The sequence below is a fragment of the Mastigoproctus giganteus genome, chromosome 14 (genome assembly GCF_048544385.1).
Source record: "Mastigoproctus giganteus isolate SK-2022 chromosome 14, ASM4854438v1, whole genome shotgun sequence".
NCBI classification, from domain to species: Eukaryota; Metazoa; Arthropoda; class Arachnida; order Uropygi; family Thelyphonidae; genus Mastigoproctus; species Mastigoproctus giganteus.
This window is the reverse complement of record NC_143588.1, coordinates 15,273,874-15,289,356: the sequence shown is the minus strand read 5'-3', so window position 1 is coordinate 15,289,356 and position 15,483 is coordinate 15,273,874. Positions and strand designations below refer to the sequence as shown.

The window sequence follows — 15,483 nt, the reverse complement described above, 5'->3', positions numbered from 1 at the left end:
CGGTTAACTACCTTCTGGATCCAGGAAGAAGAAAAAAGATGCAGACACGCGTTTATTCGCTAGTGGAGGTGGATGCCAGACAGCGAGGAGTTTTGTCAAAAGAATATGACAGTGTCAAGCGGTCACACCCAACTATTTCTACACTAGCCTCTACTTAACGCGTAAAAGTGAACATTCGGTAACGTCAAGTTACTGGCGAAGTTCCAGCCGCTAACAGATAACAGAAATATCCATTTTACTGGCAGTTGTCACCCGAGTGCTGAGGAAAAGTAACAGCGACTTCCTGGCTATTCCAAAGAGACGTTTCTAAGTACAGAATGACAATGTAGAGTTCATTGATGGTAACTCGGCGGTCTAACAATAGATCTAAGACCTTATCTCCTCCAAAGCAGAACCTGAAAATATTGCTGGCTGTTTCCTGACTAGATTCTTGCAATGATTGGCGTACACTTAAATAAATATTGATGGGTGTTGCTGATATTGTAGGAAATTCAATTTTAAATAAGGACAGTCTTTCTTCAATGCCTCAATTATAAAACCAATTTAAAAACAAATTGATATTAATTAACCTTACTTGTCTGTGGATGTGTGTAGAAGCATGGTTTGATTCCACCGATTTTCCTGGTGGCAAATTGGCGCCATCTATTGGCTAAGGTATTCATCGTCTATTAACTTTAAAATACGCGATTTTTTTGTGTATATCTTTGAACAAAGAAGTTTTATGAAATCAAAAGCTCTTTGTGTTAACTTCTGATACTCAGCTTAACTACGAAATCCCCAACAGACGATCGATATTGCAAGTTATTCTGGGACCAAAAATCCTCAGCGTGTTTCGTGGAGAAATTTCTAGTATGTTCTAAGGTTGGTTTATTTAAGGGATGGAAAACTTGAGTACCCTGGAAGGGTGGTAAGCATCCACTCTCAATATTTACGATCAATTTTCTAATTCACTTTCAAACTTGTGTTTTTTGCAGACCTCTTTAGTGATTCGCCGACTTAGGTCAGATCGATAAAGGGTGCTCACTTAGAGGATTATATTTATTACCGTTATGCGGCGCTATTTCAGCAGACCACAGATCTCATTCATCATCGCTGCAGCATCTGTTAACGGTCGATTTTAGAATATAATAAGCGGTTTTCTACAGCTCCTTAATGGCTGCTAATGTATATGGAGCAGTAGTAACTGTATTTAAAGAAAATAAACGACATACAGAAACATTTTTAAAAACACTTTGAAGTACTTTACAACATAAGCAGCAATAATTTGTTGTGGTTACGTTGTCTTGTCAGTGATGTATGGGCCTTTGCTGTATAATTAAATGTATCCGCTTTTCAAAGTACCCTCGCTCCCTCTCTCCCTCCCTCTTTCAGAATGCATTTGTTTCATTTCAAAGAAATGCCAACACCACTTTAGCTCTAACACTTCTTTTACCATTCGACCTGAGTTTTTCGCCCCTAAGTGCTATTTCGGCGGAGCAAACAGATGGAAATCGCAGAATGACTTGGGGTTTTACAGGGAACTAAATAAAAGAAAAATCAGGAACATAAGAGGCCCAACGGATACCAGATACAAAGATCGTGAAGCTTCTTTCTGAGCCATTCGAAGAGGTATAGAAGACCCCTTCATTTTCGTCTATAATTCGGGCCAGAATTACAAGCAATATTGAGCCATTAATAAGAAGACTGGAAGGTGAAGGAACACTACCGTGGATATTAGGTAGAACTTAACCCATTCCCTGCGGAGATAGCAGTAAGTGCTAAAACATGTCGGTGTCGGGGTGGTGATGAGCAGTCTTGTCAGTCTCACTGCTTTCTAAAACGTTCTTTGACTACAGTTATGGAGATCATTTATCCTCCATGAGACTCTCCCAACCTTATGCTTTTAGTAAATAAACGCTACTTTATCTGACACCGTGTCTGCGTAATCTGCTTTCGTACAAAACACTCAAAATATTTTTTTCCCTTCTAAAACGGCAACTTGTAAATTACATTTTTTTTCTCACTTCGGAGATCAAATACCTTCTTTTTATAAATCAACACCTTTGAGATGCTAAATATTTCCGCCCGCTTTGTGCTAACTGTCATGAAATTCAGGCGCTTCTGATTTCAATAATTTCATTTCTAGCATCGCTAGAAATTAGATTATTGAATTGAAAACCAGTTCACCGGCAAGATGAAAGTTTCCATGGCAAAAGAATGTATAGTTGAGCTAGCACTTACAAAGTCCCTTGAGGACTAAGTTCACGCTGCATTTCTTCCTTTTTTTTTTCACAAGTTCGAAAAATAAAAGCGCTGCCCCAGTTCATATTTCTTTCTCTCTCTCCACAGTTCCTGTCAACAGCCAAAGGGCTTCTTCCACTCCTTCATGCAAGAATTCAGCTTCCACGAAACTTCTCCAAACCACATCTACTTTCCGCCCTTTGTTTATCATAAGTCCCCTTTTATTATTTTGCCGGTATCTTCAAAACAGAGTGAGAGTTTTATAAAGGAACAGCACACCTTCTGATGTAGGGCTTCTCTTTGCTCGAGCATAAAAACAAAATCGGTGTACTTCTTCTAGCATAAAGCCAGGAGTCGAAAGAGGAATCATCAAATTATCCACTGGGCTAATAAATCACAAACAACTGATACGGTACAGGATTCTTTCCTCGTAGCTCGTGTTCGGAAGTATTTAGGTCGTCGAACAGATAAAGTTAATATTGTTTTCTCTGGAGAAAACATGTCTGCACCAGCTCAGTTAGGAGGAACAAAGGAAGAAGCGCTCATTACTGGATGTACGGTTCATGAAACCGACGGAGACGGCCCTTAGGGCAAACAGTAGCACCTCGACAGAGCATTAGCCGAGATAAGCGGCGAGGGAAAAGTAGGGTGGTAACCTAATACGCCCATTAAGTAATATTTGTGATTACCTCACTTCGGAAGTCATTTCGTTTGCTACTGTCTACCACGAATAAATCTTTGTACAACATACAGAAATATCTGGTCTTAAATGATGGTATGGAGTTCTCCAGCTACATTGTTATAGTGCACACCCATAACGTATTTTAACTGTCTTTTTCCATTTTGGTGTTAAATCCCTGTTGTCTTAGCAAGGATGGATATTTATTTATCCATCCTTGAAGATAAACAAATAAAAGAAGAGTCTTGTTACTTGCTAATGGCTTGCGACAATAAACATCTTATTTTAGAAAAAGAGACTCACAATTTATCAACTTCTTTCCTAATATTAAAAGAAAAATCGTTTTCCGCTAATTAGGAATAATCTATTATTCCTAATTAGAGAGAATTAATCCTCCTCATCAAGAAGCAGCAATCCCTGAACTGGGATTAAATGATAAAGTTGAAAATGTAGCAATCTGCAACTTTAATTTCTTAAAAATCCGGATATTTAGAGATTTCACTGCCTGCAATTCCCAAATTTTCTTACCATGTCAGTGATTTATTTTTTAGATTTTATTAAAATTATAAAAATATGACTTAATTTTTTTTTTTAAATACTTTACTTTTAAATGCTCATTTTAGAAATAATTTTACAACCTGAAAACGATCACTGCTTTTCAATATTAAGGTGAATAAGTGAAGATAATGATAAACCTAAAATTGAAATATTCGAAAATTTTATTAAATACAACGCACAATACTTAACATTTAATGAGATGATTGAGGCTGGATATTTTTAACAATTGTTCAAAATTTGGTTGCAAATTTGTGACGCCAAACTCAATACATAATGAAGATTATGTCCTGATGGTATTTCTCGATGGAGCTCCAGGTCCTGATGGTATTTCTCCAATTGTTCTCGAAACCTGCGCTCCTGAACTTACTCCTGTTCTATGCCACCTTTATTCACTTTCTTATTCCAAATGTGTTTTTCCTTCTGCTTGGAAATTTGATCATATCTAACCAGTTCCTAAAAGGGGTGACGAGTCCCTCCGATCCAATTACTTCTACTCTTTCTAAAGTAATGGAGAAATCACTTAACTGTCAACTCTTAAACTACCTAGAAACCTTCAGTCTGATTAACGATCGCCAGTATGGATTCCGTCAGTGTCGATCCACTGGTGATTTTCTTACTTGTGTTACCAATTTATGGCCAAATTGAATGGAAAAGCTCAGTGAAATACAAGCAGTTGCTCTTGACATCTCAAGGGCTTTCGATCGTGTTTGGCATAAAGATCTTCTAAACAAGCTTCCATCTTATGGTTTGCCAACTGTTTTTAGTAATTGGTTATCCAGTTTTCTCTGTGATCACTCACTGAGGGTGATGGTAGATGGCTCTCTGTCTTCTAACTTCACTGCTAATGTTGGTGTCCCCAAGGTTCAGTTCTTTCCCTCCATTCTTTTCCTCTTGTTTATTAATGACCTTCTTTCATTGATCGGAAATCCTATCCATAGTTTTGCTGATGCTAGCACATTGCATTCCACTTTCCAGTTTGAGACACCTTGCCCTTCTCAATCAGCTTCAACTTCTCAAATATCCGCAATCAATTCCTTTAATGCCGATCTCCAGTGGAGCAAAGACAACTTAGTTGATTTCAACCCTTCTAAAACTCAGTTCTGTCTTATATATCGCAAAAGGATTCTTCTGCTCCTATGCTTATCTTTAGTGACACTCCGATTTCTGTCTCTTTTGGGGATTACCCTGACTTCTAATCTCTCTTGGCACAAGCACATTACAAATATTGCTTCCTCTGCATCTAAAAACTTGGGTTTCTCTTTCGCCCTCGGCGTTACTTTTCTTCCAAACAGCTGTTCACTCTGTACAAATAGCAAATCCGCCCTGCCATGGAATATTGTTCCCACATCTGGGGTGTGCCCCCAAAACCTCTCTCAGGCTTCTTGATTCCATTCATAACGTGTTGGCGATCCAATACTTTCCCATAAAGAGCTGTTTCTTTATGCACAATGCAGTGAATTCCAATCGGAGTTTCAGCTCCGATATCTATCATTTTCTTGGTTATTCTACCCATAAGCCCAATGATTTTACCAATCATTTTTTGCACCGCCAGTTGTGACTCCTGCCAGGTTTTTAATATTTAATCCCAACTTTTCGAAAGATTGGCAAAGATTTTCACCTGTAGTTGTTCCGCGCATACTCTGTAGATCGGCTAAATCTTCAGTTGGGCTGTGTCATTTACATCAGTATTGTCATCCAGTGCCACACTAAAATATTTCATTTGTTTTATGTTTTCCAAAAGTTGTTCAAACAAATTCTTTCCAATATCTTCTACTCTTCGCATAATTGTTTGTTGAGACAAACCAATGTCTTGTATCATTGTTCGTTTCTCCGGACAAATTTCTTCCACAACTTTTAATAACGTTTAACAAATTCACCATCACTGAACGGTTTACTTTCAAAAGCGATCAAATGTGCACCCTGATAAATGGCACTTACAGCAGATAAATTTCTTAACTGATACGTTTTCAGTGTGTTTTGTTGTTTTCTTAATTCGTTTTGTAACTTTGGACACTTCCTTTTCGCAGCACTCCTTTATGTTGATCATAAGATTGGAATTTAAATTATATTCTTTAAAAACTCACACAGTCTCCTGACACACCAAACACACTGCCTTTTCGTGGTAATCAATGAAGAAATAGTCTTCAGTCCACCTTGGATCAAAAACACGACACTCCAAATCGATTTTCCCCTTTTGGAACATTTTTAAGAATGATTTTTTTTTAATTCAATGCAATGAACAAGCTATATCAAAATACATAACTGTATTTTGCGTACATATAGCTTCACTGAACCACATGTACATGTCTGATATAGTATTAATGGCCATATGGTGCAAGGCAGCTTATGCTGCACCAGCCAAAAAAAAAAAAAAAAAAAAAAAAAAAACCCTAAAATAATAAAATAAATAAATAATAAAAGAAAAGGAAATAGACAACCCATGCATTTCCCTCCTCCCATAGGTAACTATCCAGCTGACTTTTGAATTTCATCAAACTGAAATTATGGTCCCTAGTTCTAGCATCATTTATAACCGTGAAAATTTGGTCCTCATTAATTTTATTTAACACCTCTCAGAGCCTTAAACACCTCAATCAAGTCTCCTTTAAGGTGCCTAGTTTCCAAGCTCTGGAGCCCACATACTCGAAGTCTTTCATCATATGGACCCCGTTTTGCCGATCTCACCAGGGGAGTTACCCGTCTTTGGACCCTTTCAAAAAGAACAATGTCTTTCTTTAGGTGTGGTCTCCATACTTGAACACAGTATTCCAAGTGTGGTCTAACAATAGCCTTATATAATGGGATTATGACGTCCTTATCTCTGATAGCAATTGTGCAATAAACCATCGATAGGACACCATGGACCTTCCTTGCAACCTGTCTACAATGTTCGGGGAACTTCATCGTAATACCCAAGTCCCTTTCCTCCACTACTGACTTTAGTTAGACTCCACCAAATGTATAAGTTATTTTGGGGTTGCTGTTCTCCAGGTGTAAGAGGTCCTTGAGGAACCCTACTTCTTACATTAGCTCAATATAAGTAATAAATGTCGAAATTATTCCCTAAATCCAGCTCCCGAGTGACCTTGTCAAAGTAGCTAATCAGATTTGTTAAGGATGATTTTCCTTGTACAAAACCATGCAGGCGCACTATAGCCAGTGCAGCTTGTGCGCCATTAAATACCCATTACTTACACACACATTTTTTATCTAAATGATCCTGAATTCCACCCTTGATCATTGCCTCCATGATTTTCCCTATTACTGAAGTTAGACTGACCAATCAGTAATTTCCCACTTCACTCTTAGAGCCGCCTTTATGTGTTGGCGATACATTGGCACTTTTCCAATCCAACAGAATCTCTCCTGAGGCCAGTGATGCTCTCCTAATTAGCCTTAACGGTTCAATGCGCTCATTTGCCGCCTCCCTTAAAGTTACAGGATATGCCATCAACACCAGGAGCCTTACTCTCCTTAAGGCTCAAAAGTTTTTTCATTAAATAATGATGCGAAATTTCAATATTATCAATTACATAATTTTCAACTTCACTCCCATAATTTGTCATTGACATAGAGTTTTCTTCTGTAAATATTGATGCAAAGTAACTGTTGATTTCATCTGCAACCTCAGTTGGGGTATCTAATGCCATCCCACTCCCATTACATAAGGATCCGATCTGGTTTGTCCTTCTCTTCTTTGCATTTATATATGCGAAGAATTCTTTATCACTCCCCTCTCTTCTCTCTCTTTTCCAGCGATTTCTCATAATCTACTTTTGCCAGCCTGACCTTTTCTGTAGCATTACAGAGCTGTACTTCTTATTGTTCTGTAACTTTTCCTTGCCGTCTTTTTCTGCTCAAGTAATCTGGCAACTTCATTATTCATCCAACTTGGAATCCTCCTCGTGGAGTATTTTTTAATGGTGTATAAGCATACTTGCCCATTCATTTGCATGTAGAAGCTCTCATCATAATCTTCACAATCACTTGGCCTGTAGATTACTCTCACTCTACCTTTGCTTCCAACTATCTCACACCATACAGATTCTTCCACATCTCAGTTGTGTAAACGTGGCAGAAAATGCTTCATGAGCGAAGCTGTCGTACCCTAAGGAGGACTGCACAGAAAAATAAGACATCGACTGTGCAGCAAATAACGCCTGAATTTAAACAAGATTTCAACCTGTGCCATGCGCGAAGAATTTAAGAAATTGGATATTGGCAGTCGCCTGCATATTTGGAACCCACTTGTTTCAGAGAAAAAAAAAGAAAAATCCGATTGCAATGATGCCGAGAACGTCGTGATTGGACAGCGGAATAGAGTCATGAGTCAGACAAATTACGACACGTTTTGTACTGATGGCCGGCAGAGAGTGTGGCGAGAACATCACGAAGCGATGGACCCTGCTTGCCTTGTTAAGACAACCCAAACAACTGGAAGGGATATCATGTATGAGGAATGTTTTGTTAGCACAGACTGGGTCTGTTGATACCGACGGAATGTTGAATGTCATCCGAGGAGCACCTGAATTTTGTATCAAATCTACCACACCGTGCACTTTTATCCCGAAGGTGATGGTCACTTTGATGACAGTGCACCATGCCAGAATCGTGCAAGAACGGTTGGAGAACATGATACGAATTTCCACTATCTTTCCTCGTCCCCACATTCACCTGATCTCAATCGTATTGACAATGTGTGGGATGTGCTGGAGAGAGAGAGAGAGCTAATCGGCAACGAACTCCTCCTCCTTCAACTTTGTTGGAGCTGCGATATCTCACTGAAGGAGCAGTTGCAATTAGACCACAAAATTGCACTAAAATCCCTTGCAGAATGCATGCTGCGCCGCCGCACACTTCCTGTTATTTGAAACAAAGGCGGCCCGATGCGATACTGAATAAAGGTTTTTTTTTTTATTTTGGTTAGTATGTACGAATATTATGCTTGTGGATGGATCCATGTGTTCTGTGGTCAATTGCGGAAGGAATGAATATTCATTTCGCATTGGTATTCTTTGGCAAGTTTTTTTGTTTCCTTAAACAAGCGTAATAATTATTATGCATTATCATTTTATATTATTTTGAAAAGTGAAAGGAAAAATTACTGAAATTAGCCGAATTATGGAAAAAACGCTTATCAGAAAGAAGCAACTTTAAAAAAAGAGAAACAAGATTTATGTCGCAAGCTTGTGTAAGCATCACTAGGGTCTTGGGATTCGAAATGTCGCTCTTATTACTATGCATCTAATGCTCACTGCACGCGCGGTTTGTCTCAGTCAGATAACACCTCTAAGGTGAATTTATCTAGGGTCATAATTATGGGCTCGTGCAACTGTTAAAAGCGTTGCTAAGAGTTATAATTATCAGTTGAAGCACATTAGCGTACAATTTTTAATCTTAGTTATTATGGGAGAAATTTATATCTTTTCCTTTATACTACTCGCTGTTTGTACAGCTCAGAGTAATCTTTTTTTCTTTTCTTTTTTTCCAGTTGCGGTGGTGATAGCATTTTTCGTGTGTTGGGCCCCGTTCCATGCCCAAAGACTTCTGTTCCTGTACGTCACCCTCTACGGAACGTGGTCAGAGACGTTGCGAAAGGTGAATCAAGACTTGTTCTCCTTAGCTGGTAAGATTGTTTTTTTTTTTTTTTTTTTGTTTTTTTAAATTTCGTCTCAGTAATGAACGCCGAAATACACCTAGGAGCCAAAACGTTATGACCACTTACCTAATATGATGCTGGTCCTCCATGTGCAGCCAAAACAGCTCGTACCTGGCGAGGCATGGACGCTACAAGATTTCTAAATGTCTTTGTGGTATCTGGTACCAACACGTAACCAGCAGATCCTTTAACTCCTGTAAGGTCCGTGGTTGAAATGCCGCAGATCGGAGTTGCTGTTCCAACACAAACCACAGATGCTCGATGAGATCGATGTCTGCAAATCTGGAGGCCTAGACATTACCTGGAAGACTTCCTTATGTTCCACAAACCAGTCCCGAACAATCCGGGAGGTGTAGCCTGGCACATTATCCTGCTGAAAGACGGCATTGCCAAAGACCGTTGCCATGAAAGGGTGTACCTGGTCAGCAATGATGTTTAGGTAAAGTGTATTTAGGATCAAACGGCACTAGGGGTTTCCCCTATCTTCGTTTAGGTAGATGGTAGACGTCAGAGTGCCTGGCACATTGATGACTGGACCCAGGGTATCCCAGCAGAACACCACCCAAAGCATGACACCGGCTTGTTTTCGTCCCACAGTGCATCCCGGCGCCATCGCTTCCCCCAGGTAAACGACGCACACGTACCCGGCCGTCCACATGGTGCAACAGGAAACGTGATTCATCGAACCAGTCGACCTTCTTCCGATCACTGAAGGTCCAATTTCGATGCTCGCGTGCTCATTGTAGCCGCTGTCATCGGTGAACCGAGTGCCCATGCTAACCACTAGCAAGGCCACTAGGAGCAGCCTGCGGCTACGCAGCCCCATTTTCAGCAGAGTTCGATGTACTGTGTGTGGTGACACATTACTCCCATCACCAGCATTACAATTACCGGCGAGTTGCGCCACAGTCGCCCTTCTTTTTCCACGTACCATCCGGGAGAGTCTTCGCTCACCTCGAGCATTGATGAGCCGTGGTCGTCCAACACCTCACCGACGCTTCGTGGGTTTTCCCTCCTCGGACCACTTTCGGTAGTTACTAACCACGGCTGACCGTGAGCATCCCACCAGCCGCGCCGTTTCGGATATGCTCTGACCCAGTCGTCTGGCCATTACAATTTGGCCTTTGTCAAACTCGCTTAAGTCCGCTGCCTTTCCCATCTGAAGAGCAAGAGTAACACTGATTAACGGAGCTCAGTATCAGGTGTTTTCTACCGTGTCCCGACCTGCGCACGCGCCGTAGTTCGTCCGCAGTTGCTTCGATTTGCATAACGACTCGCTGGTCGTAATGTTTTGGCTCATCGGCGTAACACAGAAGAAGTTTTTCCGCTAACAGAAATTATTTAATAAGTCGCGAAAACACTTCTTGAGAATTGAGTGGACAGAAGATTGCCGCGTTTAAATTCTCATTTCTCTCCCTCGGTTAGGGTGGAGTAATGAGACAAACGCAACGCCTGTTGCGTTTCGAAATTATCCGTTATTTTTAAGCAGTTTCGACAAAGCAGAGGCCGCGATCAGATTACACGGCACTCGATAATAACAAAAGAGAAAGGAAAATGGCGAAAAGTAAATTGATGTTCCAATTGTGCGCAATATTCGACGGTGTCAGGTAATCTCCTCAATCGTGATCGAATAACCCGCGCGGTTTCTTTAATTACTTTAATGGAAATATTGCGCAGTTCTTTCTGTCATTCCCCCTTTGATTTTATTTTTTTAAAGAACGCATAAGTTTCTTAAGTATTCTCTACGAAAATAGGCATTTCCGCTAAGAAACAGGAGTGTTCGTGGAAGGCGTCTTTATTAAATATTGAGCTGTTTTCTTAACTCGTTTTCCAAATTATCTTTTTAAAGTGCTAAACAAGATGATGAAAATTAGGATGTCAAGTTGCGCCGAGAAATACCTTAAAAATTGAGAAACATCTTAAAACAATCCATTCCGGATGCGTCTTAATACCCTAAAGACTTTCAACCGGATGTTTCTCAATAATTCCCCGAAAGTCTTTAACACGCTACAAATCGACAAAGAAAGGCTGTGAAGGTAAAACGTATCGCAAATGGCGACTTACTCCGCGTTACAAATTTAACAGTACCCTTCGGCTTTGCGTGACCTATCTGTTATAAAGGGCAGCGATCCGAGAAGAAACTTAAGAGTATTGCAATGGAGAAGAGTTGAAATGTTTGCAGAGACAATTGATGAGCCAAATTACTGACTATAAAATTTGAAAAGTAATGGGCCTACAGAAGAATCACGGGGGGGGGGGGGGGTTCAGCACTTGGAGTGAACAGCGAAGACCGAATGCCACTGGATCGAATTTAGGATGTGGATATTACACTGATTTTTTTTTTTCTCACGAGGCGAAAGCGGATTTTTCCACCTCTTGATGGATCCCATCAATTCTGGCTCAAAGAAGTATTTCATCGCAACTACCAATCTTCTGCAATAATCTATTGCAGAAGACTGTTGGTGTGTATTTCTGTGTGTGTAGTGCCACACCGATCATTCCAGATTTTCTCTCTAGAGCGACTCGAGACGTACACTCATCTGGAAGTTATGGATGTACCCTCATCTAGAAGACGTACACTCATCTGGAAGTTATGGATGCACCGACCTGTATGTACTTTCATGGGAAATCAATGACTGCACAGACCAACTGACAGCATTGCCTACCCAGATGAGGGAAAACATGTAATGGAATCAAGTATTCTTCTATAGAACACTACGCCCTGAATAGTTTCTGCTGAACTTATCTATTATTTATGCATTGTATAACTGAAATTAAATGTTACTATCTTTGTTGTAATGCCCACTTTCTATACTTTCAGGCTGTTTCTACTACTTCAATTCTACTATCAATCCCATCCTGTATAGCGTTATGTCCAACAGATTTCGTGTGGCCTTCCGGGAGAAGCTGTGCACAGGCCCTCCTACCTTCTGGTGTCTTTGCTGTTGCTGCTTCTGTTGCTGGGGTAAGGACTATGACAGTCGAAGCCAGCGCATCACCATTTACAGAAATTCTCATTCCCAAAGTTCTGTGCGATCCAATGTCAGCTACCCTCTCGCCAACGGTAAGATGAAGCTGAACAATTCGTTCCCGCGGTTACGAAACACGGATCTGAACAACCAAGCATTCGACACCACTCTGACCTGGATGAAAAATCCACATTACGGAACAGTGACCCTGTCGACGGGCAGGAAGTTTGGAAGCAATCTCACCGTACTGATACACCGTGACAATGACGACATAAATGTCGATTACGGATCGACAGAAAGAAGAAGCACCGAACTGTTCTTGAAGAAAGATGGCGATTGCGAAAAGAGCGAACTCGACGAGGAGCTGGACAAAGCAATCAAGCCAGAACTAGCCAAGCTAGCCGAAAACGACGGAGGCTGTGTTAACTGTACGGACTGCACGCTTCTTTTCCCTCCCAAATCCAACAGACCTGCCATATATAGGAGCGTGCACCGATCTTCTACCTCTGACCTTTCCCGGATGGAGTTTTCCACCCGCTGTTCAGATGTGATGGAATCTAACGTGTGACGTTTCAGTCATTTCCTCGCAACAATCGTGATATTCTTTGAGATCAAAGTAAAGGACTGGGCATCGACATCAGCAGCTTCGGGACACTGACGATGTGGATCGGGGTCCGATGCAGTCTAGTACAAATCACGTAAGCCAGTTACTGAAAAAGAGATTCGGGAAGATCACCAATCTCGCAAATTATTCTGTTTCACCAAATTTTGCGAGAATGAAAGCCAACCAAATAATTATATCTGGTTGGTTCCTTGCGTAAAAGAGTTCAGTTCTAATAAGATTGATTGACTTATTCCCTCTTTAATTATCTCGAGTACTCAGTGATCATTATTTGATTTCATGAATGCGACGCTCCTTGGAGTTACCGCCAGATCCAGCCCTGGTTAAAAAAGATTTCCAGATGCCTTCACCACCCCTTGGCAACATATTTCTCTAGGACATTTACGTTCTTAATACCACATTACCATCCCTATGATTTGATGAATAATTGCTCTCCTAGGCTTAGGAAAGACTTTCCTAAACCATGTGTTCACTGATTAAAACCGCTTGTATGTAGTCATAGTTATGAAAACACATGCTCATATCGTGAAGCTGAAGCCACGAGATGCCAGTATATCGTATCATATTTATGGTCGGTTTTCCTGAGACCGACTAACTCGGCCACGATGTAAAAATATTCCCCAAAATTCCTCACGTTCGTCCGGAATTAGACATGACTTAAGAAACAAGCCATGCCACTCTGCTATTCGCGAGGTACTCCTCGCGAATAGCATAGTGGGTGAAAGCACTGTGATAGATGAAAGGGGTTTATTACAAGATTGTTATGACAATCCAATGTCTTGGTTACAAGCAACAAACAAATACACACTGTGCCATATATATTGAATACTGCATAAGATGTGTTAGTTGAACAAGCATTACGCACAGTAGCCCCTCTTTTATGTTTTCTTAGACATATGGCAGACATTAGGTAGCGGACAAATTTTTCTCTTAGAAGTATACAGCTAGCATATTACGTCACAGTAACTTAACGAAATAAGATATACGTGCCATTCTGAGTAAATTTTTTCCTATTTATATAAAATATAATCTCAGGAATCTATAAGTATTCCACAAAATAAGATATGTTTCTAGTTGAGAGGGTTAAATTAGAACGAGTCAGTTTTGCGAGTTGTGATTGGATGCTGGATAGTTCGACCCGTGTGTTCAGATTGGTCGAGAAGAAAAAGGCAAAATTACAGATTCCAGTTTAGAAGAACACTCATGGACACATGCCTGTAGAACCACGAATACAGCAGAAACTTGATTAACTTTATTGCTCCCTTCTCGACACAGTCAGACTATTACACTTTTAAGGGGATGGCCATACCCGTGAGAACAGTACTCCATGGTAGGGGAAATTTCAACGTCTGTGAACTTCCAATAACAACTTCCCTGGCAACGTTGCCAATGATTTTAATTTCATTTTCGTAAGCTAAACAGCTGTCTTATATAAAACAACCCCCAAAATTAAAGCAAGTACCAAGTTCGCATATTCCACAACTGCTAAAGATTCATCTCAACTACTTCTAAATTAGTTACCAAACAATTCTTGGCTGAAACATTTTAATCCTATAATTCTGTCAAGAATGAAACACAATGCAACTACTTATTGTATCTTTTCTGGCATTATAAAAACTAACAACGCTTCCAAGATGTTAATGCCTCCAATTTTTTTCTTAAAGTTCTACATCCATCTCTGTTTTCACTCTCAGGAAGGGAATAGTAAGATTAAATCATAAGAAAAATCAAAAAAAATGTCACAATTGCATCCGCTGCTGAAAAGGTGATGTGGCTGGAGGAAAAAAGCAAAAGAATTTCTTATGAGTACAAAATGAAACCGCTGTCAACCCGGGACATCATCTCTTAGTAGGACGTGTATGAATAGATCAACTCCCCAACAAGTTGATCTGTGTTGAACTGGTGAAACCCAGTAAGATTATTGAACGGCAGGGAGGTGTGCGATGTTCTGTGCCATTCTGAATTCATGTACGTCAGGTAGGTAAATAGCTTATGACGTAGCCGTCCTGCACGTGTGTCATTAGTCAGCGAAAAGCTCCCGGAAGTATGACTCAACTCAGTTAAGGTGATATTCTATCCAACAACCTCTAAGCTTATTAGACCTGTCGCCGACAGATTTTATTCTTGGGATACGCGGTTGATTTCTGCCAACGTCATCGCTCCACTACTGCCACTTGGGGATATGATTCACAATTTGCACGAGCCACCACGAAGGAGTTACGCGTACTTTTGCTGAGCACGTGATGAAAAGCAGCCAATCAGATGGTTCGATTTCAAAACACATTTTCCTTCCATAATTAATCAAGATATTAAAGCGATGCTTCTGGAATTTGTAATTAAATCAATCTCTTCCCCCGTTGTCCTTCAGAATCAGTGCGATAGGCAGCTCAAAAGATAAAATTCGTTAGTGCGTAAAGTAAATATATCATTAATTAGACTGCCTCTAGAATTAGTAATTAAATCAGCCCCTTTTCACGACAACCTCAATTGGTCTCAGCTCAAAGGAAACGTGGACGTAATGTATCAACAGACAGAATGGAGAAGAGTTATTAAATCGATTTTGTAGAAGAAAATGTATTTGAATGTTAACTGGAAGCAGGTCGTCGCCAAAATATAATACTTGAATAGTTTTTAAATAGAAAATGGACTAAAAGTGTGATCCTATTATTCTAAATAAAAGAAGGGCAAATCGTCTATGCTTTGCAGATGGCCTAAAATCAGCGAAAGCCTCTATTCCTAAAAGCGTATTCGCATTAAGAGCAGCAAATTCAAAGAC

General features: G+C 40.2%; 1 protein-coding gene across 1 annotated transcript in view; it reads left to right on the top strand.

Moving 5' to 3' along the window:
- Positions 1–13,030, top strand: part of LOC150074990 (neuromedin-U receptor 2-like) — a 97,157-nt gene extending 84,127 nt beyond the window's left edge. The window contains exons 3-4 of the mRNA XM_090388859.1: positions 8,949–9,083; positions 11,938–13,030. Coding sequence (XP_090244985.1) covers positions 8,949–9,083; positions 11,938–12,653 — 851 coding nt within the window. The 3' untranslated portion in view covers positions 12,654–13,030. The remainder of the gene's footprint in view (positions 1–8,948; positions 9,084–11,937) is intronic.
- The last annotated feature ends 2,453 nt before the right edge of the window (positions 13,031–15,483 follow it).